Source organism: Balaenoptera ricei, chromosome 3, assembly GCF_028023285.1.
Source record: "Balaenoptera ricei isolate mBalRic1 chromosome 3, mBalRic1.hap2, whole genome shotgun sequence".
NCBI classification, from domain to species: domain Eukaryota; kingdom Metazoa; phylum Chordata; class Mammalia; order Artiodactyla; family Balaenopteridae; genus Balaenoptera; species Balaenoptera ricei.
In genome coordinates this window covers 60751367-60777407 of record NC_082641.1, presented here as the reverse complement: position 1 = coordinate 60777407, position 26041 = coordinate 60751367, and the positions used below count along the sequence as shown (strand labels likewise).

General features: G+C 39.1%; 1 protein-coding gene across 2 annotated transcripts in view; it reads right to left on the bottom strand.

Annotated features, from left to right (window-relative positions):
* The window catches only part of IQGAP2 (IQ motif containing GTPase activating protein 2), a 295945-nt gene that overhangs the window by 117758 nt on the left and 152146 nt on the right, over positions 1-26041 (bottom strand). For both annotated transcript variants that reach the window (XM_059916596.1, XM_059916597.1), the window contains 5 exons: positions 23999-24075; positions 4919-4986; positions 4477-4590; positions 3693-3871; positions 641-728 (listed from right to left, as the gene is read on the bottom strand). In XM_059916596.1, the coding sequence (XP_059772579.1) occupies positions 641-728; positions 3693-3871; positions 4477-4590; positions 4919-4986; positions 23999-24075 (526 nt within the window). The remainder of the gene's footprint in view (positions 1-640; positions 729-3692; positions 3872-4476; positions 4591-4918; positions 4987-23998; positions 24076-26041) is intronic.

Below are 26041 nucleotides of genomic sequence, written 5' to 3'. Positions count from 1 at the left end.
TATTTTAATTACCCAAGTTTTCTGTTCTTTATAGTCACACAACTAGGTACCAAGGAGAACTGTCCTGTGTGACTCCATACAGTCTCAGGGATGTGGGATTCAAACCTGCCATCATGTGATTTATAGGCCTGTCAAGTCTTATTCACTTGCACCAAAGCTACAAAAGTGGTAAGAAAACAATTCTTACAAACTACAGACTAATGATTGGGAAGTAATAAAGAGCAGAGGTGTCAATAATAGCTTTTACGGTTCCAATAGAATGCCATACCATAATCATGGGCAAGGAATGACAATCTTTAACTCATAATCTTTACTAAATAACCTTTAAGATTAGCCCAATAAGGGACAGGTTCAAAATATGACATACGTTGTACCTATGATGAAACAGGAAGGTACAGTCAAACTAGCTTCAAGATGCTTGAGATACTTTGCATGGACTGTGGACAAGACAGCCAGAAAAGCTCCATGGAAAACTGGCAGATGATACACCAGAATTAAGAGCAACACTGACTTTTAGTGGATTTTTCATCACATCAGGCACTTTTACAAGGATACAAGTTAAGAGTTTTGCTGAGATTTGGATAAAGAAAATTTGCATCTTCTAGAAGTATCCATTTCCTTCATATGATCCATTACTCACTGTTGACTTTATTTATATGGCCTTGGATTTCTGCTTGTGTCAGCAATTCTTCATATGCATCTCTTTCTTCTTCTGAAATACAGTTATTCTGCAAAACAAAGGCTTCATTGATTCCTGAAGTTAAATGTTTCCAAAGCTCGATATTCAAAAGTAAAAACTTAAAGAGTGCTAAAAACCATTTGCTAATATTCATGTGAACTCAATACAAGCATTTAAGAGTGCCTGATCTGTGCAGGGTACTAGGGTTAGCTATGCCGGCAAGGGTTACAAAGATGAACAACAGACCCAGTGACTCTCTGTAAAAGCCTAATTGTCTAATGTGCAAAACATTAGGTTGGACCACTTGATATTGCCATTTTTTTGTAGATCAAAACCAGATGATTATTGGCAATTTCATCTGATTCAGTCTAACAAAATCAAGAACACAAATAACAAATATACACAGCAGAACAAAATATATTCTAGGGAAGTACATACTTGGTTGGAAAGAAAATTTTAAGAAGAGACAACAGTTGAGGAGGGCCTGAAGGAAGAGAGTAATATTCAAGGCGGAGAGGAGAGAGCAGGATGTAGACAACAGGATTTGGTCACAAAGGTGGGAAAGCTTGGCATGCCGGGCTATAGCACAGAGTATGTGTCCAGGGTTAGCCAAAAAGATGGGGAGGTAGGTTGGGAATCCTGGAGCCTTTTAAGGCCAACAGAAGGACGTGTACCTGCAGTAGGGAATCAGGGGAGGTTTCTGGTGGGATGACATCAGATCTGTAGGTAAAGATTAATTTTGCAACCTTAGCTCTGAGAGGGGTTGGCCTGGAGAATGACAGGAAGCAGGGGGACCCATGGGGAAGGTGTTGAGACAGCCCTGAGACAAAGTCAGGAGGGGTAGGGCCGAGGCAAGAGCGGTGAAATTAGAAGGCAGGTGAGGGAGGTCAGCCTGTCAAGAAAAGGTAGCAGAAGACAGTGATGGATGGGGCATGGGGGACATAAAAAGAGTTCTGAAACAATGTGGGAGTCATTCCAAAGGGAAGTCAGCAAGAGGCATGCATAGGAGAAGGGCAGGGTGAAGATGAGCACCCTTCCAATGTGGTGGGGAGCAAAGCCAGTGGGACACAGAGATGAAGGCATCTGGAGGAGCTTTAGTGGGGCCTGGTAGCAAGCTGACGGCTGATTTCTTCAACAAGTGGACGAGCTCAATGGAGGAAGAACAGAGAGAGGAGTGATTCAATGACAGACTTGGAAGAATCCCTATATTTGGAGGGAGGAATAGGCAGAGACATTAAAAGATGCAGAAGAGAACCACAAGCATAGAAGGCAGGGGGGCAGGCAATCTAAGGCAGGTGGGGCAGCGTGAGGCAAGTGTGCCAATGCTGGCAGAAGCCACCCACTGAGAAAAGGTTAGGATAAACGGGTTACTTTGGGTAACAGAGCTGAAGCTGATATGGCAAGAGTTGAAGGAGAGGAAAGTTGGCGAGGAAGTGGAATCTCGGAGTGCAAAGTTTTTTTTTTTTAATAAATTTATTTATTTAATTATTATTATTTTTTATTTTTGGCTGCGTTGGGTCTTCGTTGCTGCGTGGGCTTTCTCTAGTTGCGGCGAGCGGGGGCTACTCTTCGTTGCTGTGCACGTGCTTCTCATTGCGGTGGCTTCTCTTGTTGCAGAACACGGGCTCTAGGTGCGTGGGCTTCAGTAGTTGTGGATTGCGGGCTCTAGAGCGCAGGCTCAGTAGTTGTGGCACACGGGCTTAGTTGCTCTGCGGCATGTGGGATCTTCCCGGACAAGGGCTGGAACCCATGTCCCCTGCGTTGGCAGACTGATTCTTAACCACTGCGCCACCAGGGAAGCCCCAAAGTTTTTAATAAGACAGGAGGTGAGATATATGAAGTGAGGATCAGGAGCCGGCTGCCTTGTCGAGGAGAGAAACCACTTCCTCAAATATGAGGGGAAACTATGGGGAAAATATGAGGAAAGTGGATTCAAAAACATCTTCTCTAAACTTCACCACACCCAATTATTAGCCTCTAGTAATAAATCTGAAGGTAAGTCGGCTAATACAAGGTTGGTGATACCCAACAAGGGAAGATCTTTATCTGCTGCTTCTACACCTTCTAGGTAAGTTTTCAACATCACCTTCTATCCTTGTGACCTGTAATATTCATCATAAAAAGAAACCTGGGCTTCCCTGGTGGCGCAGTGGTTGAGAGTCTGCCTGCCAGTGCAGGGGACACGGGTTCGAGCCCTGGTCTGGGAGGATCCCACAGGCCGCGGAGCAAATGGGTCCGTGAGCCACAATTACTGAGCCTGCGCGTCTGGAGCCTGTGCTCCGCAACGGGAGAGGCCGCGATAATGAGAGGCCCACGCACCGCGATGAGGAGTGGCCCCCGCTTGCTGCAACTGGAGAAAGCCCTCGCACAGAAACGAAGACCCAACACAGCCATAAATAGATAAATAAGTAAATAAATAAAACCCAAAAGTTAAAAAAAAAAAAAAAAAAAAAGAAACCTAATTTCCTTATGGAGTGCATGGTCTTCTTTAACCCTTACATTTCACCCAAACCAATGGCCTGTGGCTAGAGAGACCACAGCCAGCGAATTTAAAAATATCCCTTGCTGGGAGTTCCCTGCTGGCACAGTGGTTAAGAATCCACCTGCCAATGCAGGGGACGTGGGTTTGATCCCTGGTCTGGGAAGATCCCACATGCTGCGGAGATACTGAGCCCGTGTGCCGCAACTACTGAGCCCGTGTGCCACAACTACTGAAGCCCACGTGCTCTAGGGCCCGCATGCTGCAATTACTGAGCTCGTGTGCTGCTACTACTGAAGCCCACGCTCCGCAACAAGAGAAGCCACTGCAATGAGAAGCCCGCGCACCGCAACAAAGAGTAGCCCCCACTTGTCACAACTAGAGAAAGCCCGCGTGCAGCAACGAAGACCCAACGCAGCCAAAAATAAATAAAATAAAAAAAATAAAATCCCTTTTAACATTACAGCTTTTTCAAACTAGCAATGCATAACTATGCTTATTACTGTATTGATCACTCAGAATCTCACTGAATACCTTCAGCCTTGCATTTTCCTCTTTTCTCTTCTTGGCCTCCCAGAGTTCCTTCTGATATTCCTGTGCAAGGTTGTCATCCACTAAAGTCAAAACTGCATTTGGGTTTCTTAGTGTTATAATGGTCTGCTCGGTTATTCCTTTCTCAATAGCTTCATTAATGGCTATAACTGCAGCATGCACTGCAAAGTAAAGAGAAAAAAAGAACTTTATCAACAAAAGACAATATGGGCAGGTGTACTGGCCCTGCAGAACTTAAGCAGTTTTACTTTCTTTCTTGGGGTCCAATAAAGCATTCAACAAAGAGACCTCAGACACATCACAAAGCATCCCTCTGACAACCTCCCCACCTGCCCATCTATCTTGGGTCCTGTCTTGGTGTCTGTTATGTAAGGCCTATTCATTTATTTGACTTGCACTGAATGTCTAAAATGAATCAAGTACTATGGGGTTGACACGGAAAGACTCACAGCAGTGAGTATCCTGCCACTAAAATTTAAGGACATAGCAGAGAAACGTTTTGGAGAATGAAGACATTTCTGTAACGTCTTAAATCACATTACACAAGTGGATGTCTAGAGTCCAAAGTTAATTACTTGGTTATGTTCTGATGTGCTCAAATTAACCATCTATAATACATATAATAAAATATATTATAATATATTCTAAATATTATGCTTATAATATCTTCTAAATATCCTATTTCTTATAACCAAAATCTTATAACCAAGATCAAGAATAGGTAAGTCTCAAGTCATTGGCAAGTTTGAATTTTAAGTAGACTTACATGCAGCTTCATCCACGGACAGTTCATTAGCCAGAATACCACCTATTTTGCTGAAAGATGGCATCTGTATTCCATATTTCTCAAGCTCCTTTCTCATATTACTGATTTCCTCCTCTGAAAAAGAACAACAACAAAAAAATCAATGAAAGCCACAGAGATGGAGGCAGGAATGAATATATTTGTGTTAAGAAATGTCTTCATCAAGAACGTGGGGTCAGTTCTAAACAAGAACCTTAGGAAGAAGCCAGCCTTGGTTTCTCATTTCACAAATGTGGGGAAACAGAAACCCAACAGAGTATAAACAAGATAATAAGCAAGTTTTCTCCTCTGATCAATATGAGAAAAAAAAAAGGGAATCAATAATACCGAAATGAAAAAAAAAATATTGCTACATTTTCTTAATAACCATATTGTAAAAAATTATCAAGATAAGGAATAGTACCTGTGAAGTCTACTTTGCCCAACAAATCCGGGATCTGGGGTGCAATTCCTAGTTTGAACAGATACAAACTGAAAGAGAAACCATAAAACTGTCAGAAACTTTATCATGTAGATCTTAGAGCTAGAAATTACATAAATCTTAAGGGCTTTTTTAGTTGAGAAACACCGAAGAGATCATCTCATCTAATCCATTCATCTTACAGATGAGGAAACTGAGTCCCGAGGTAACACAGTCCCTAGTGGGACCAAGACTAGAACCCCAGTCAATGTCCCAAAGACTGGTCCTCTGTAGTACACAGCACTTCCACAGGGCCAACTAACCTGATCACCCAGTTGTAGGGAGAAAAAGGAACACAATTAACACAAAACAGCAAGTAACTAACACAGTAAACATTTCTTTGGATATTATCAACACATGATTTTATTTTGTTTAGAGTATAGCTCAAATTATATTTTCCTTTTCATTCCTATATACACCTCCAAGTACCATATATCCCTTGAGGAAACATTTGTTTTATACATTCTGAACCAGTAAATAGAGTAGCAAGACTACTGGTGGATGGAATGATGTTAAAGACAAACCACGATGTGGATATATTAATAAATGGAAGATGCAGAGCAAAGTGTACATATTTTTTAAAAATTCAATAGGAAGCAATGATGGTCCCCAACCTGCCCATAATTTGACAAAAGAAGCTGGAGTCTGACATCTAAATTCTACCAAAGAAGATGAAAATATATGGTTATATGACTTTTCATCACTGAGCCATAATTTCTGCTCCATATTTGTCTTCACCTTCCCAGCCCCCAAGATTAATTCTACAGTCCAACTAAAAAATTCTGTATTTACTTAATATCAGTTCTGACAGATTTATAACTTAGGAGATTTAATAAGAAGTTAGAATTACACATAACATATATGGGAAAATGAACGGAGAATGATTTTGACGGTTTGAAGTACTTCAAGACTCACTTCAGATGTTGATGTGAGATAGATCTTAGTTTATAAAATATAAAATTTCATTAAAGAAGTTCAAGATCAAGCCTTCTTAATGGAATGAAAACTCTTAAAACGAATGATTAATCAGTGTAAGCAGCATGCACTGAAATTAAATTTTTTGACCATCTGTAAAAAATAATCACTTAGAAAAGCAATATGTGACCAAAGTTAAAAATTAGTGATCCATGGTTAAAAAAACACATAGAAAATCATCACCTGGAGTTAAACACTAAATATTTTGATATAAATCCTTTTAATGTTGTTTCTAGAAATATCTATTCCATAAACTCATAGTATTCTATAATATGAATGTACTATAATTTACTTAACCAATTGCTGAGCATTTAGATGGTCATTAATTATCCACTATAATAATGTTGCAGTGAACCTACATATATAGATACACCTTTGTGCATATATCTTATTCATCACATAAATCCCTATAAACAAAATTGTCAAATTGAAAGGATATATGCACAAAGCTTTCAATATATTTTATCAAATTGTGTTCTTGGAAAGAGATTATACTCATTTATTCTCTGTGAGTAAAGGATTAACAAAATCCTTTTCCCTTCTGCAATAGAAGGTGATGTTTAACTTTCTAGCTCTGTTCCCCCAAGAACGCAATAAAGGTATACTGACAACCATGCTACCAGGTACCATGGCTTAGGAGAAAAACAACCCCTGACTGGGAAATTGCATCTTGACTAGAAGGAATCATAAATAGGCTTTATACATTTCAGGTGTTCCTAAGTCCAGTGACTCTTATAACTGGCACACTTCTTGCAGGAAACTTGGAAGCCACGCTATGGAGCTGTTGCAATAGATACTGGCTCCTGGGGACTGAGGCTTACAGCCAGGGAGCCTTCTGCAACTACCAATATGACTCTCACTCCTTCGCACCCAAGTTATCACTTGGGGTACCAAAGAGAACAGCTTCTAGATGGCTGTGTGGACAACTACATGGGGTGTTGGGAAGCCTCCCACTGAAGAGCAAATACTTGATGCTGTCCTGCTGGCAGGTTGTATTTCCTGGCTGGCTCTATCCTTCTGAGCATCTGCTAACCAACGTGACATAAGGCAGGCAGGCAGTCATGAGAGTCTGAATGTTTAACTGAACCTAAGACCCAGGTGATGGGCATGGCCCCACTCTACCACCAATCCATGAAAACGCCATTTTCTTTGTCCCCTTAACAGCACCCGACTCTATCAATGAAAACCTTACCTATCGGTAGCCAAAAGATGTCATTTAAGTCTACATTACATTTTGTTCATCGTGAGGTTAAGCATTTTTCATTCTCGTATTTGGCCATTTCCATTTCTTCCAGGAAATGCATATTAATGAATTTTTGAATTTTCAAGATTGTTTTCTGGGGAGAGTTACCTTTCTCTGGTTTTCCCCTCTTTTCCCTCAAAACCACAGCCAAAGGACAATGAACAAATGACATTTTAAATATATGGTAATTTTAATTTTACTACTAAATTCCAATATGATATTCATATCTTATTCATGAGGGAAAAACATATTAGACTCTGAAAGTCATTCAATATAAAACAGACATTATGTATTCATCATTCAAAGCTAGAAAGACAGGATACATTCTTTAGTTTATTTTTATTTTTTATTTTTTAAAAAACTTATTTTATTTTTGGCTGCGTTGGGTCTTTGTTGCTGCATGCAGGCTTTCTCTAGTTGTGACAAGCGGGGGCCACTCTTCTTTGCGGTGCGCGGGCTTCTCATTGTGGTGGCTTCTCTTGTTGCGGAGCATGGGCTCTAGGCGTGCGGGCTTCAGTAGTTGTGGCTCGTGGGCTCTAGAGCACAGGCTCAGTAGTTGTGGCAAATGGGCTGAGCTGCTCTGCGGCATGTGGGATCTTCCCGGACCAGGGCTCGAACCCATGTCCCCTAGCCTTGGCAGGCAGATTCTTAACCACTGCGCCACCAGGGAAGCCCCCATTCCTTAGTTCAAATTCTAGGTCTTTAGAGATTGTCAAGGATATAAAACTATACAGCCGCTAAAGACTTTACTACCGAAGGTTCATGCCAAACAAGTCATTGTAATTAAAACTAGTACGCTGACATTTCCAAAACCATAATATTTTATGAACCAATTCACTATTTATCACATGGGAAAAATATTCCAGGTAAAAGGGAGCTCATGTCATGTGGAACAAATAAAATGTCAAGCTAGTCACACGTTCCTTTCTAGTAACAGGAACGACAAAATTCAACAGAATTAAACAGACAGGTATGGCAAAGCTACAAAAGAATTCTAGGAAAATAAAATCAAGCCATACTTGAAAAAATAAAAATAGATCCATAAATTATCAAAAATGTATCATTTTATTACTTCCATTCTTTCACAGTACCTGTAGTTTGTAGTTTCTTCTTCCCTTTTACAACTAAATTAAAAAAAACACCTGAACTGACAAAAAATAAATAAAAATAATTCAATGGGAAAAACTTTGAAAATGCCACAGTAAAATTTAACTAGGAGACACCCATAAAATGTCTTCTAACAAATTTTATATATGTGTGTATTTATGATGTGTATTGCATTAATATTCTGCTAGTTTTAACATACTTTAAACTTCTATTCTTGCATCAAAGCCTAAGCTAATGAATACTTACTATCCTTAATATATTTCTACTTCTATTTCCCCACCTATGTAATGTTGAGATAATCTAGAATTTTAGATGCATTTTAAAATTTTCATATTATGCACCAAAAGTTTAGATAACTAAATTTTATTATTTTCTAAATTAATCTACATCCAATTTTCCTCTTTCTTAGTTTTATCTTTGATTTTGCTATGTATAAGCATATTTGCTAAATAGAGAAAATGAATGACTCACTAAGTGCACATATTTTACTATTTTCATTTCTTCCTTGGGTGTTGGTTCTGTTTGTTGAATGTAATTCCTCTTTCATAGCATTGGTTTCCTTCAAATGTCTGGTATTTCCTAATTTGGGGCTCATCTTAAGGTTTGAGACTTGTTGCTTGTCACTGTTGATTGCAGGTCCCCATGACAGAAGCCAGCCTTAGGGAGACGGTAGGGGAACAATGGGGCTGATGCCCAGAGGGTGCCCGGTGTCTTGTCTTCTTAGACTGGGGTTCCCTGTGTCTTCCTGCAGTCATTAGCTACCTTGCGTACTCGTGTGCTACCCTGCCACCAGCATCTATACTTGCTGCCTTAGGGAAGGCTCAGTGGGTCTAAGCCCAATTATGCTGGCTTAGGGGCTCTCCTTTTCCATCTCTGCTTGGAGCAAACCCCATAGCAGCTCTGAGCTCTGCTGCAATGGCTCAGTGGTTTCTGGGCTGTGGTCTTCTGTCTTATTTCTCAGTCAATCCAAACCTGTCTGTTTGCTTTCTGTCAGGAGTTATCTAATTTTCTGATCAATGGATAGCATTCTTTTTTACTGCAGATGATTTAAAAAACAAAACAGGATTAAACAAGATGGCGGAGTAGAAGGACGTGCTCTCACTCCCTCTTGTGAGAGCACCAGAATCACAACTGGCTGCTGGACAATCATCGACAGGAAGACACTGGAACTCACCAAGGAGGATACCCCACGTCCAAGGACAGAGGAGAAGCCACAGGGAGACGGTAGGAGGGGCGCAATCAGAGTAAAATCAAATCCCATAACTGCTGGGTGGGTGACTCACAGACTGGCGAACACTTATACCACAGAAGTCCACCCACTGGAGTGAAGGTTCTGAGCCCCACGTCAGGCTTCCCAACCTGGGGGTCCGGCAACGGGAGGAGGAATTCCTAGAGAATCAGACTTTGAAGCCTAGTGGGAATTGATTGCAGAACTTTGACAGGACTGGGGGAAACAGAGACCCCACTCTTGGAGGGCACACACAAAGTAGTGTGTGCATCGGGACCCAGGGGAAGGAGCAGTGACCCTGGGGGAGACTGAACCAGACCTACCTGCTGGTGTTGGGGTTCTCCTGCAGAGGCGGGAGGTGGCTCTGTTTCACCGTGGGGACAAGGACACTGGCAGCGGAGGTTCTGGGAAGTGCTCCTTGGCGTGAGCCCTCCCAGAGTCTGCCATTAACCCCATCAAAGAGGCCAGGTAGGCTCCAGTGTTGGGTTGCCTCAGGCAAAACAACCAACAGGGAGGGAACCCAGCCCCACCCATCAACAGTCAAGTGGATTAAAGTGTTACGGAGCTCTGTCCGCCACAGCAACAGTCAGCTCTACCCACCACCAGAGCCTCCCATCAAGCCTCTTAGATAGCCTCAACCACCAGAGGGCAGACAGCAGAAGCAAGAAGAACTACAATCCTGCAGCCTGTGGACCAAAACCCACAGTTACAGAAAGATAGACAAGATGAAAAGGCAGAGGGCTATATATCAGATGAAGGAACAAGAAAAAACCCCAGAAAAACAACTAAATGAAGTGGAGATAGGCAACCTTCCAGAAAAAGAATTCAGAATAATGATAGTGAAGATGATCCAGGACCTCGGAATAAGAATGGAGGCAAAGATTGAGAAGATGCAAGAAATGATTAACAAAGACCTAGAAGAATTAAAGAACAAACAAACAGAGATGACCAATACAATAACTGAAATGAAAACTACACTAGAAGGAATCAAGAGCAGAATAACTGAGGCAGAAGAACGGATAAGTGACCTGGAAGACAGAATGGTGGAATTCACTGCTGCGGAACAGACTAAAGAAAAAAGAATGAAAAGAAATGAAGACAGCCTAAGAGACCTCTGGGACAACATTAAACGCAACAACATTCGCATTATAGGGGTCCCAGAAGGAGAAGAGAGAGAGAAAGGGCCAGAGAAAATATTTGAAGAGATTATAGTCGAAAACTTCCCTAACATGGGAAAGGAAATAGCCACCCAAGTCCAGGAAGCGCAGAGAGTCCCATACAGGATAAACCCAAGGAGAAACACGCCGAGACACATAGTAATCAAAATGGCGAAAATTAAAGACAAAGAAAAATTATTGAAAGCAGCAAGGGAAAAACGACAAATAACATACAAGGGAACTCCCATAAGGTTAACAGCTGATTTCTCAGCAGAAACTCTACAAGCCAGAAGGGAGTGGCATGATATACTTAAAGTGATGAAAGGGAAGAACCTACAACCAAGATTACTCTACCCGGCAAGGATCTCATTTAGATTTGATGGAGAAATTAAAACTGCTTTACAGACAAGCAAAAGCTAAGAGAATTCAGCACCACCAAACCAGCTCTACAACAAATGCTAAAGGAACTTCTCTAAGTGGGAAACACAAGAGAAGAAAACGACCTACAAAAGCAAACCCAAAACAATTAAGAAAATGGTCATAGGAACATACATATCGATAATTACCTTAAACGTGAATGGATTAAATGCTCCAACCAAAAGACACAGGCTTGCTGAATGAATACAAAAACAAGATCCATATATATGCTGTCTACAAGAGACCCACTTTAGACCTAGGGACACATACAGACTGAAAGTGAGGGGATGGAAAAAGATATTCCATGCAAATGGAAATCAAAAGAAAGCTGGAGTAGCTATACTCATATCAGATAAAATAGACTTTAAAGTAAAGAATGTTACAAGAGACAAAGAAGGACACTACATAATGATCAAGGGATCAATCCAAGAAGAAGATATAACAATTATAAATATATATGCACCCAACATAGGAGCACCTCAATACATAAGGCAACTGCTAACAGCCATAAAAGAGGAAATCGACAGTAACACAATAATAGTGGGGGACTTTAACACCTCACTTACACCAATGGACAGATCATCCCAAATGAAAATAAATAAGGAAACAGAAGCTTTAAATGACACAATAGACCAGATAGATTTAATTGATATTTATAGGACATTCCATCCAAAAACAGCAGATTACACGTTCTTCTCAAGTGCGCACGGAACATTCTCCAGGATAGATCACATCTTGGGTCACAAATCAAGCCTCAGTAAATTTAAGAAAATTGAAATCATATCAAGCATCTTTTCTGACCACAATGCTATGAGATTAGAAATGAATTACAGGGAAAAAAACGTAAAAAAGACAAACACATGGAGACTGAACGTTACTAAATAACCAAGAGATCACTGAAGAAATCAAAGAAGAAATCAAAAAATACCTAGAGACAAATGACAATGAAAACACGACAACCCAAAACCTATGGGATGCAGCAAAAGCAGTTCTAAGAGGGAAGTTTATAGCTATACAAGCCTACCTAAAGAAACAAGAAAAATCTCAAGTAAACAATCTAACCTTACACCTAAAGAAACTAGAGAAAGAAGAACAAACAAAACCCAAAGTTAGCAGAAGGAAAGAAATCATAAAGATCAGAGCAGAAATAAATGAAATAGAAACAAAGAAAACAATAGCAAAGATCAATAAAACCAAAAGCTGGTTCTTTGAGAAGATAAACAAAATTGATAAGCCATTAGCCAGACTCATCAAGAAAAAGAGGGAGAGGACTCAAATCAATAAAATCAGAAATGAAAAAGGAGAAGTTACAACAGACACTGCAGAAATACAAAGCATCCTAAGAGACTACTACAAGCAACTCTATGCCAATAAAATGGACAACCTGGAAGAAATGGACAAATTCTTAGAAAGGTATAACCTTCCAAGACTGAACCAGGAAGAAACAGAAAATATGAACAGGCCAATCACAAGCAATGAAATTGAAACTGTGATTAAAAATCTTCCAACAAACAAAAGTCCAGGACCAGATGGCTTCACAGGTGAATTCTATCAAACATTTAGAGAAGAGCTAACACCTATCCTTCTCAAACTCTTCCAAAAAATTGCAGAGGAAGGAACACTCCCAAACTCATTCTATGAGGCCACCATCACCCTGATACCAAAACCAGACAAAGACACTACAAAGAAAGAAAATTACAGACCGATATCACTGATGAATATAGATGCAAAAATCCTCAACAAAATACTAGCAAACAGAATCCAACAACACATTAAAAGGATCATACACCACGATCAAGTGGGATTTATCCCAGGGATGCAAGGATTCTTCAATATACGCAAATCAATCAATGTGATACACCATATTAACAAATTGAAGAATAAAAACCATATGGTCATCTCAATAGATGCAGAAAAAGCTTTTGACAAAATTCAACACCCATTTCTGATAAAACCTCTCCAGAAAGTGGGCATAGAGGGAACCTACCTCAACATAATAAAGGCCATATATGACAAACCCACAGCAAACATCATTCTCAATGGTGAAAAACTGAAAGCATTTCCTCTAAGATCAGGAACGAGACAAGGATGTCCACTCTCACCACTATTATTCAACATAGTTCTGGAAGTCTTAGCCACGGCAATCAGAGAAGAAAAAGAAATAAAAGGAATACAAATTGGAAAAGAAGAAGTAAAACTGTCACTGTTTGCGGATGACATGATATTATACATAGAGAATCCTAAAACTGCCACCAGAAAACTGCTAGAGCTAATTAATGAATATGGTAAAGTTGCACGATACAAAATTAATGCACAGAAATCTCTTGCATTCCTATACACTAATGATGAAAAATCTGAAAGAGAAATTATGGAAACACTCCCATTTACCATTGCAACAAAAAGAATAAAATACCTAGGAATAAACCTACCTAGGGAGACAAAAGACCTGTATGCAGAAAACTATAAGACACTGATGAAAGAAATTAAAGATGATACCAACAGATGGAGAGATATACCATGTTCTTGGATTGGAAGAATCAACATTGTGAAAATGACTATACTACCCAAAGCAATCTACAGATTCAATGCGATCCCTATCAAATTACCAATGGCATTTTTTACAGAACTAGAACAAATCATCTTAAAATTTGTATGGAGACACAAAAGACCCCGAATAGCCAAAGCAGTCTTGAGGGAAAAAAACGGAGCTGGAGGAATCAGACTCCCTGACTTCAGACTATACTACAAAGCTACAGTAATCAAGACAATATGATACTGGCACAAAAACAGAAACATAGATCAATGGAACAAGATAGAAAGCCCAGAGATTAACCCACGCACCTATGGTCAACTAATCTATGACAAAGGAGGCAAAGATATACAATGGAGAAAAGACAGTCTCTTCAATAAGTGGTGCTGGGAAAACTGGACAGCTACATGTAAAAGAATGAAATTAGAATACTCCCTAACACCATACACAAAAATAAACTCAAAATGGATTTGAGACCTAAATGTAAGACTGGACACTAAAAAACTCTTAGAGGAAAACATAGGAAGAACACTCTTTGACATAAATCACAGCAAGATATTTTTTGATCCACCTCCTAGAGTAATGGAAATAAAAACAAAAATAAACAAATGGGACCTAATGAAACTTCAAAGCTTTTGCACAGCAAAGGAAACCATAAACAAGACGAAAAGACAACCCTCAGAATGGGAGAAAATATTTGCAAACGAATCAACGGACAAAGGATTAATCTCCAAAATATATAAACAGCTCATTCAGCTCAATATTAAAGAAACAAACACCCCAATCCAAAAATGGGCAGAAGACCTAAATAGACATTTCTCCAAAGAAGACATATAGACGGCCACGAAGCACATGAAAAGATGCTCAACATCACTAATTATTAGAGAAATGCAAATCAAAACTACAATGAGTTATCACCTCACACCAGTTAGAATGGGCATCATCAGAAAATCTACAAACAACAAATGCTGGAGAGGGTGTGGAGAAAAGGGAACCCTCTTGCACTGTTGGTGGGAATGTAAATTGATACAGCCACTATGGAGAACAATATGGAGGTTCCTTAAAAAACTAAAAATAGAATTACCATATGACCCAGCAATCCCACTACTGGGCATATACCCAGAGAAAACCGTAATTCAAAAAGACACATGCACCCGAATGTTCATTGCAGCACTATTTACAATAGCCAGGTCATGGAAGCAACCTAAATGCCCATCAACAGACGAATGGATAAAGAAGATGTGGTACATATATACAATGGAATATTACTCAGCCATAAAAAGGAACGAAATTGAGTCATTTGTTGAGACGTGGATGGATCTAGAGACTGTCATACAGAGTGAAGTAAGTCAGAAAGAGAAAAACAAATATCGTATATTAACGCATGTATGTGGAACCTAGAAAAATGGTACAGATGAGCCGGTTTGCACGGCAGAGGTTGAGACACAGATTTAGAGAATGGACATATGGACACCAAGGGGGGAAAACTGCGGTGGGGTGGGGATGGTGGTGTGCTGAATTGGGCGATTGGGATTGACATGTATACACTGATGTGTATAAAATTGATGCCTAGTAAGAACCTGCAGTATAAAAAAACAAACAAACAAAACAACTAATACTAAACTTTCATTGGGTTATTTGTATGGAAATATGTTAATATAAATGTTTCAGACATTACATGAAATTTCTAAAAATCTTATATGTTCTGGTATAATGTTATAAGTCATAATCCTAGTTATTACCTTAAAATGTATATCTCAGAAATAACTAATTTTCTTGTCAACTGCCTTGTTATGAACTTTCATCAAATTTTTAACTGTGGTCATTTTTAAGTCTTTTGTCATGTACAGACAGTTCTGTGTGTACTCTGATGCTTTTGCAAATATGTTCCTATAAAAGGGTTTCATCTTTAAGAAATTCATGGAAAAGACTCTGACAAGTACAGGTTTCTGGTAACTGACTGTACTGCTGAACTGAATGAATAAGCATTTTCAGAACTCTAATGAAAAACTGATGAACTCATAAAAGTGCTAACAAAAGATCAAGATGAAAATAAAAATTAATTACATGGGACTGAGTGAACTGATGAGGATGAGTATAATTTTTGTGACTTTCTGTCTGAATTAAAAAAAAAAAAATCCAACAAGGACTCAGAGGCAAAGAATATACAAATAAATTTTCACTGCAAAGTAAAGGAGCTGTTACAGTGGAGGATTACTGCACTGAATGTCAATATTATGACATAGTATGAGTGTGTTTCATGTATGGTAATTGCAATCATTGTTGCTTTTGTTGTGGTCATCCATGTACAATGCTTGGTGTCAGTCTATTTATCTCTTGTAAAAATAAAATACAGTGTGTGTGTGTGAAAAAACAAAAACAAAAAACAAAACCTACTACTTTAGTCATTTCATGTCAGTTTTGTAAAAAGAAAGACAACCATGCTCAAATATCTTGACACAACTGTTTCCACTGCATCTCCTTTGTTTACCCGGTCATTCATTTAATTACTATTTATGGAATATCTACTGTACAAAAAATATTTTACTCTACTGTGCTGTCCCTAAAATAAAGGTATTTAGTCTTCCACAAAACATAGGTTTGTTGGTAATATGAACTAAATTAATTACACTAACAAAAGTGTTAATGTTCCCCTATGGTACTAAAGAAATTAGAAGACTATTTCTGATTATACTTTTTACTTCTCCATTGTGTGCTGTATAATTGTATGCTGCATAATGTAAATCTCACAATAAGCAAACATCCTGGTTTAACTAAAAGTTACCACAAGGTGGAGCTGAGAAGTTAGTTACCTTTTGAATAGAAAAATCGAGTTTGATTTATCTCAAATCAGCTTTTCCTAAGCTAGTCAGGATCAGGTAGAAATCTCATTTGCCTTTACATACTTTTACCAAAAATGTTTTTTTAAATGTTAATGTGTATTTTTTATTTGGCTTAAGATTTCAACATTTACTTTATCTTTGAGGTTGAAGTTTGAAAAGATGACTTTTCATAGTGTGGGAGTTATATACTGAATCTGTGTGGGAGGTGCTTCCAAGCAAGTTAGTCTAAGGGGCAAATGTTTACTCAGGAAACTGAACTTATTCAGTATTCCCATGATGAAAAGAATCAGCAATAGCAGCCCACTCCTTCCCAAGCATTTAAATTCAAATGAGGGAATTCATTACCTGAAGTATATAGGAAATCCAGAATCTTAGTCGTTAAAAGAAAAAAAAGAAGCCTGCCCAATCACCAATTTCTTGGAGCTCTTCAACACTGAATTTATTAAGCAGCTTTAGTGCCTAACAGGCAACACAAAGAAGCTGACAGCATTCTAAAGGAAGCTGAGGAATTAATGTCACCATTGCTTTCCATGTATAAGAAAGCACTTGGTGTGAAATAGCTAGCTTTTTATCGCCCTAAAGGTACAGTACATTTGTGTTGCTGATAGAGGCCAGTTACAGAGGGGTTGCCCCAAGGCAGCAAAAGCCTCACTGGCCCATGTGCTCCCATTTGTACTGATAATATCAGTTCAAGTACGGGAAGCAATAAAGAAAGTAAACACACACACACACACACACACACACACACACACACACAAACCTATTACAGTTTTTTCTACTACTTTCAATATATACATTAAGAGGTGCTACAGTAATAAAATACAAACTTAAAAGGCAGAGGCTGAATTCATTTCAACTTTTCTGGAGCACATCATACGTAGTTCATTTTATGCTATAACATGGGAGATGAATGTTTGTAAATTAAAGCCTCACGGCTGACCAGAAAGAAGACGGAACTGGAGTCAAGCCCTGGATCCTGGCCACAGACTGGCAATATCTCAGTGTGTGACTCTGAGCAAGTCACATAACCTAATCCTTCAGTTCCCTCATCTGTGAAATGAAGGATCTGGACTCAACAACCCAAGGTCCTTCCAGTTCTGAAGTTCTGGGATTCTTCCTTTATAAATATCCTAAATATAACAGCTTAGAGACCTGTGCTGAAGTTCAAGTCTGATGCCACTGTTCTTTTCATTTTCTAAGTAGTAATGGAAATACTGGACTCCCTTTTGATGCCAATGACTGGCTGCCTCAGTAACAGTGCAGGTTCTGGGGCCACACAGCCTGGGTGTGAATCCCAACTCTGCCACTAGCTGTGTGACCTCGGCCAGCCTCTCTGTGCCTCAGCTGCTGTGGTTATGAGACTAATAGCAGTGTGTACAGAAAAGGTATGTCGTGAGGATTAAATGAGATTATACCTGTAAAGTACTTGGAACAGTGCCAGGCATGTAATTAAAAGCTCAGTAAGTGTTAGTCTTTGTTTTTATTATTGCTATTATCCTGTTACTTAAGTCTTCATACAAACCACTTATTAATAACCTATCACAGTGGTTTCCCCACTTTCAACACTAAGAATCTTTTACTATTTCCCCTTACTGACTCCATGTTTTAAATGGTTTTACCCACAGAACAAAATTATGTTTCCATCTTACAGTCACATGTGTCCCTATTAATATCATGTCAAAATCCAGCATTCTATACCTAACTTTCAATAAAAAGTGAAGGGAATCTTGAGGCAGTCTTATCATAGAAAAATAAGTTCAGTTAAACCAACTGAAAGGTTAAAAACACAAACTCCAGAGACTTCAAGTTGGAATCAATGGTGCATGTGCTGTGTTAGGTGACAAGACATGGTTTACAGCCTCAAAGAGCTTAGAATTTAGTAGGATGGAAAGGTAGAGCCATAACACTAAATTGGGATAGGAAGAGGGAGAGAGAAGATGGGACAAACAGTGGAGAGAATTTTGAAAGATATGGCAGGTGCAGCTGCCCTCCCTCACCTTAATCCCAAATCCTGCCACCGCTAGATCTCCCTCCTGAGAACACAGGATGACAGTCTGTCCTTGGGGTTAAGGAACTATCTCTAGGAAGCTATTCATAAAGGCAAATATGTTCTCTGTCCAAGATGCAAGCAATCTGGTATAAAGCATCAATTGGTTTCTTAACAGGAAAAGGGTCCCAAGGGAAGGGGGTATAAGACAAGAAAATATATGCATTAACTTTGTACCTGAGGAACTGGTTCAAAGGCAACCTGGTTAGCAAAGCAGCCACCTGACCTTGTGGGAGACCTGGTAGAGGAGGCCTTCTTCACAAAGCAGTCAGGGTACTTGGAACAGTTGGCCAACCGGAAGTGGGGCTGCCACAGCCACTTTCACAAATTCAAGCCTCGAAGGTGTGCTATTTGGGCATCTTCACTGCATCTGAAAACATGACCGCCGGACAGCAGCCACATAATCTGCAGCAGGAAAAGCCACCCCTTACCCAGAGGGCAGGCAGGCATGCCTTTACCTTGTTGCTGTCAGTGCAGCAGAATCTTAACCGTCAAATAAACTTTATTCAGTAAGAAAGCAGAATCCAGAACCCTCATCCGTTAAGCTAGGAAAACTGTTACGAACACATGACTTTAAAAGGAATCCTTGAAGGGTAGCTGATTCTACACCCTAAGGCAGGAATAATCAGGGCAGGATTGGAACATCCTCTTGTGACCACAAAGCAAGGATATTTCAAAGAAATGTCAGGGACAGAGCTACAAGGACCAAGGAGCTGACCAGAAAGAGGTCCCAGGACAAAACGGAAGCAATCTGGTTCATCAAAAAAGAAGACACTAACCTTGGTTAGATCTGAGAAAGGCCTGGAGTTCAAAACGATGTTCAAAGGAGAATGGTGTGAAGCATACGAAAAGGAAGTTGTAATACAGAGATAAAATAAGACACACATAATATTTGTATGGATTTTAATAAGTTGGGAAGTGTCATTAAAATACAGGTGCTTTGTTTTTTCTATGTCTGTCTATAGTGTATAAATATGTGCTTGTTTTTGTACTATTTATACTACAAGAAAGAATAAAGACCAGGAACTCTGAGTAAGCCAAACAGTCGGGAAAACCACGGAAGTGTCCCAAGATAAAAACAGACTGAGGAGCACAGGTGGTGACAAAAATAGTCAGTTGAAAAGAGGGTTCACCACTGATGGTCACCCTCAATAGCCAAGCAGAGAGAGGATCCAGAAACAGGATCCCAGATGCTATCAGCCAAGTGGTCCCAGAGAGCATCAAGCAGAATCCATCCCTCATCTCCTGGGGGAGAAACCTCTAGAATGCCCAACTAATTTCAAGAAAATATTCAAAAGGCATGCATCAGCTTTTAATAATGTTAACACACCAGGCCAATACATCATGATGACAGGACAATGGGTTATGTAACACTGGCCAAGTAAGACATGGAAGTAAATCATTTCTGGGTGACAGGGGATGGAGACTGGATGGTAAATAAAAACCTACCCGAAAGCCATATACAGAAAAATGACAAGGTCTGGCTGATTTCACAAATCAAGTTGAGTCTGATGCCTGGTGGCCAAGGCTGGACTCACCTTAGGAGAAGAACCTAAACTGGCACCATGTTCCGACTGGCAATTGATTGGTCAGAAACCAGATCTGTAACCTGGGTGGGTCTGAAGAGGTATCCTGTTTCTGGTAACCATGTGAACTCTGGGTAGGTATCAAAATATTATAGCCCTAGGATGAGTCAAAATTAGTGGAGGGACTTCCCTGGTGGTCCAGTGGTTAAGAATCTGCCTTAGAATGCAGGGGATGTGGGTTCGACCCCTGGTTGGGGAACTGAGATCCCACATGCTGCAGGGCAACTTAGCCTACGTGCCGCAACTACTGAGCCTGTGTGCCACAATTAGAGAGAAGCCCGTGCGCCGCAACGAAAGATCCTGCGTGCCGCAACTAAGACCTGACGCAGCCAAAACTAAATAAATAAAAATAATAATAAAATGAGAGGTTAGCAAACTTCCTGTTTAAAAAAAAATTAGTGGATAAATAACAAAAATACGAGTGAAACTTGTAGTATGGATCTTTTAGGATAGGTTTAAGTGTAGTAAGTTTGTAATAATGTATCTGGGCATTTTATTTCTGTTTTAAGGTATCTGAGGTGTTCAAAAAAGCAGTCTACTGGGACTTTCCTGGCAGTCCAGTGGTTAAGACTTTGCCTTCCAATGCAGGGGGTGTAGGTTCGATCCCTGGTCAGGGAGCTAAGATCCCACATGCCTCGTGGCCAAAAATCCAAAAAACATAACACAGAAGCAATATTGTTAACAAATTCAATAAAGACTTTAAAAAAATGGTCCACATCAAAAAAAAAATCTTTTAAAAAAGAAAGCAATCTACTAAATTTAATAATTTAAAGGAATTCAATTGTATACTGTTTAAACATTTAACAGTTGCTTAATACATTGAGCAATAAATAACAGGCAAAAAGTGTTCTTCTCCATGGCCTCCAGACAGAAAAAAAATTAGTAGTAACTCGTTAGCAAGGCTCTCACTCTGTGAGGTGGCTCCTTTTATTGTGCAGGCTTTAAATATTCCAAATAAAGCCACAAAATATATATCCCTTCAGGAGGAACTAGGAGTCCTGTGTCCTAATCATTTACTACTTGAGCCTGCTCTTTGGAACTGGGGGAAGGCCTAGGAAACTAAAGTCTTTTTTTTTCTGTCCACAAGAGACAGGGGACATGGAGGGGGGTTCTGTACCCAGGAAGGCCCCAGAGGGTCCTGCTCAGATTTAACCCATCCATTTCTTTGAGACTCCTCAATCTTGAGGGGGAACAGGTGCAGGATAAGAAAGGGAATAAAGTTTTAGATAGAGAGGTTAATCATAAACTTGCCAGAAGAACTTGGTTTCAGGGGGGCTCAGTTTCAAATTTTCCAATGTTTTCTACAATGAACATACTTTTTATTTTAAATAAGGAGAAGATGATAAACATTTCTTTGAAAAGAGCATGAGGCCACTCATGACTGAGGTGAGTCTCTACATTAGGCAGAGCTTCAGGATTCCCAGTGGGGCCGCTGTGCTAACACGGGCTGGAGTCTGGGCTTGAGAACACCCAGCTGAACTGACAGAGAGAGTCATGAATGGCAGGCCTGGGCACGGGGGTTAGAAATCAAGTGAAAAGGTGAGGCAGGCAGGAAAAGGGAAAAGTAGACACAAGCAGGAAGCAAGGGCAAGAACCCAGGGCATCTTAATGAGGTTGTTAAGCCCAAATCAAGAAGACAGGGAACACTAACACACCATTGTAAAGCAATTATACTCCAATAAAGATGTTAAAAAAAAAAAGAAGACAGGGAACAGAAGACCAGCTGGCAGGGCGAGGCGTGAACTCTGTAGATCAAGTCAGGCCCACAGGTTGGGGCAAGGGGAAGGCAGAGGATCTTCCGGCCTGGCTCCTGATCTATAATCAGAACTTCTGACCTGCTTAATTCCCGGGCAGGTAATGCCAGCTCTCTACACCAGCAACACTGCTGTATCTGCAGCCAGGATATAACGGCTGAAGAAGTCTTTGTTCATTTTCAGCACCACTTCTCATCATGCAGTGAGGCCAAACCCACTGTACTTATGAAAGGCTCTGCTACCCAGCTTCCACATGTGTCTGGCCCAACAGAACAGAATATCAGCCTCGTCTGAGTAACTGACTGCATTCTAAACCATAGCAGGAAAACGTTTTGATAGAAAAAACTTTAGATACACCTGAGACTTCTCCGTTCCCTATCAAGGAGCAGCCATACAGTAAGTTTAGAACAGAGAAAAGTGAAGGAGAGTCTCCCGGAGGATGCCGTTTATTAAGAGAATATTGCTTTTCGAGATCCTACTTTTAAAATTCCTACTTAAGGTCAGATCTGGTGAATAACATTCGGCAGGAATCTGCTCCAGTAACGGAGACTTCCAGGATGAGTAACTAAATACCTGAGAAAAACAGTCGGAGAAAGCAAGAAGTTGCCTTCTCTTTGTTTACCAAGCTGTTCAAGCCATTGTTAAAACTATGGCAGGCATACATTTGTAAGCCTCGGTGCTGTTCTCTGTAACTTCTTCACAACAGTGACATCACCAGAAAGGAACTTAGCGCGCCATTTCTTTATAAGCTGCTTACATTAACACCCCAGGTGTCCACTGCAGGAAATCCATTTAAGCTTACAGAAGACACCCATGAGCAGGCTGTGGATTTGGAGATTAGCACCCTGATGCATGGATACCATAATGATTAACTAATGGCTGGCTTAGCAGATCACAAAGTGTTAAGTGATGATTCTAGGCACTGAAAAGCATTTGACCAAGAATGTTGGGCAACACATTTGATAATATTCCTCAAAATGAGCACTTGTGCACAAAAAGCTTTTAGAAAACCTGCTGGAATAATGATATACTAGCCACATATGAGGGGGCAGGCATAGAAGCAGTTTTTTCCCGGTTGTCCTAAATTACTAGAGTAAAAAGAAATCACAGAATAGACACCTACATTTGGTCTGTATTTCAAGCAACTGTCATCTTCCAAAGAAATCTCATAAGGACTGACGGGGTGGGAGAGTCAAATTATTTGACATAATCAAAATTCTTTAGTAAGCCAGCATTGTAATGAATTATTATAAAAATCTTCTCCTTTGGAGAGGAAGAAAGCCAGGAAGACGTTAATATAAACCTCTAGGCTGAAGACTCTGCCAGGAAAATGACTTCTAGTGATATAAACACAAGGCAGATGTTCTAAAAGAAATTTAAAATTTAATTAGACATGAAGCCTTCCAGCCATTACCTGTGTACACACAAGACAACAGCCACAAACTGGATTTTTAGAATCATTTTTGTTACCGTCTAAAAATCACATTGCTCCCAGGCCAATAAGGTAAGAAACAATCTGTGACCGGTAGAAATTCAGTATTTAAAAAAATTAAGATATCAAAGAATTGCTTTAAAAAAATGAATGTATCGCGATTTGACTAATTTAAAGCAACTTCTAAGTTTCTTCTTTACCCTTACAGTACAAGTTCTAGTGAACGAAAGTTCAAAAGACTTTTTTATAGTGATTTTTATTAATCTATGCTAAGAATTGAGCCAAGCTAATGATTTTAATAGTATGAAAACCAAACGTATGACTATTAAAGCTGTTCATTTGATGTATTTTGGCTATATTTATAAAGTAGATCATAACTCAAGAATATGGTAGCACATTATTATCAGAGTCCTAGAAATTTCAATTAAAATTTTCTCCTTAGTATACTCACAGGTCTTTCATTCATTTTCTGGTTTTCTATTTTGAAATGGATTAAAAAAACAGAAAAATATTTTTCAAGTTCAAGTATTGTTTTTATGTGACAATTACCTTAATTTTATACCAGCAAATTTAGAACAACTCAATCTAAAAAAAGTTCAGATTATTAAAAAAACTTGAAAAACAAAAGAGCTCTCTTTCAAAACTGAAATTGTGGTTTTATTTAAATTTACTTCCTAGACTTCAAATGTATTTTTTTTTCCCACCTCAGTGCGTGAATGCAATATATCATTCTTGGTATGTTTTTCCGGTCATAGACATCTGTTGTTTCTGGGTAAAATATCTGGAAAACAAAAGGGAAAAATGTGTTTATTATGTATTGCTTTTCACAATTATTTCAACTCTCCCAAATGACCCTACTCTGATTGTCCTTGCTGTTCTATATTTATTTAAATGAAGAGGAAACTCCAGTTGTGCCTCATCTTGTTCTTCATGCGGACCAATCACTGCATCTGGTCCCCTGCCTGACAGCGCCTCCTAGTGGCTCAGGAGAGTGGGGGATTCACAGTCAGCCACTGCAAGAAGGCTTTGTCCACAGGGCTGGGTAGCAGTTTCACTGCACAAGGCATGAGCCTGTGTAGGCTTTGCTTTCTGTATCAGAGTCACTCTTGTGCCTGCCCAGAGAAGGGTGTCCTCTTGAAAACATTTTATTACATTGTTAAGAACTTGGCTACACAGTTCTGTAAACATGTGTGTACACACATACAATGCACACATATGCATGTATTACTTTAAGCAGAAAAAAGAAAAGTATCCATTTTCGCTGAATAAAATCTGGAAAGTAGATAAAGTATGAAAGAAAAATACCTATAACCCCACCTCCAGATTGTCACTATTAGCATTTTGGTATATTTTCTTCCAGTCTTTTTTCTGTATGTCTCTGATTTTTTATGTTTATGTATGTGTGTTTAAAAACCAAACTGCATGTATTATAAACCTATTTAACACTTAATAGAACATGACTGTTTTCCATTCCCTTCATTACTAAGAACATTATTTCTAAATAGATGCATATGATTCTTTGACATTTTTGAACCGTAATTATAACCAGTTCTCCAGGGTTGAACAATTTTTTACCCCCAATTTTGTCCCTATTATAAGTCACTACAATAAATATCCCTGCATTTTCTGAGCACCTGATTGCTTCTTCTGGATAACCATCTATGTATGGAGTTAGTAGACTGAGAAGTCTGAACTCTAAAACTTTTAATACACCTTTATACTCTTCTTGAGCTTGAAACTAAAAGCCTAATAAGAAACAGATTTCAGAATGGGGCACCAAAAATGAGTAATTAGGATTGAAGCTTCTGAGATTAAGATAAGCTTGTTGGCATTACTTGCTTTCAATAAATATTTTATAAAATTTGACATAAAAACTAAAATTAAATCATGTACCATACGGTAGTACTTGATACTCAAGCACAATTTTCTACTGGACATTGAAAAAAGCTAAGAAAAGAGAAAAGCAAAGCTTCTTGAGCTACAAATGTACAGTCACTGAGTGCTTAAAGAAATATCTGTAGCTTATGAAATTCAAAGGTCTTTCCAACTTTCCTTTAATACATTTGCTGTTAAAGTATCCATAAGAAGAGGATTCCCAATTCAGAAGAATATGACTAGGTTTAAAATTCTACTATGTAAGCAGAGGACAACTATAACTCTCCCTCTCTTCTTTAAACAAGAACCTTTTACATTGATATTTCTCCTGGAAAATCATTATGAATATGTCTTCTTCTTCAATTTATAGAAGAAGATGGGATCAATTTATAGTTTACCGAAACGTTTTCTTCAACATTGTAACCCCAGTGTGTAACGTGACACTGAGCACAGGGTAGGCAGCTCATATTGATAAATGAAGGAGTTAATTAATATATCAAAGTCAATTCAGTATACTGTTGGCCTCTCATTTCCTGAAATGTAATGTATCACTGACTTCATAATAAACATCAGGGTTAAAATAGACTCTGTTACATGGATTACTTGTTTGGCTTAAAATCAAAATAAATGTGGTCCAACATACACACAATTTGAGAAGGTTTAAATCATAATGAAATTATCCTCATCTAACATATGCTGCCTCATACAGAAAAACTGCATTTGAATGTCTGTCTTTATTAATCTGTTTACCACTCAACACCCTGTTAATACTTACTAAATCGCAGTTTAGAAATAAATATGAACTCTGTATTATAACTATTGCCCAGAAAGGAACACTATTCAGTTTTCAACATTTTAGGAGAAGGGAAAGT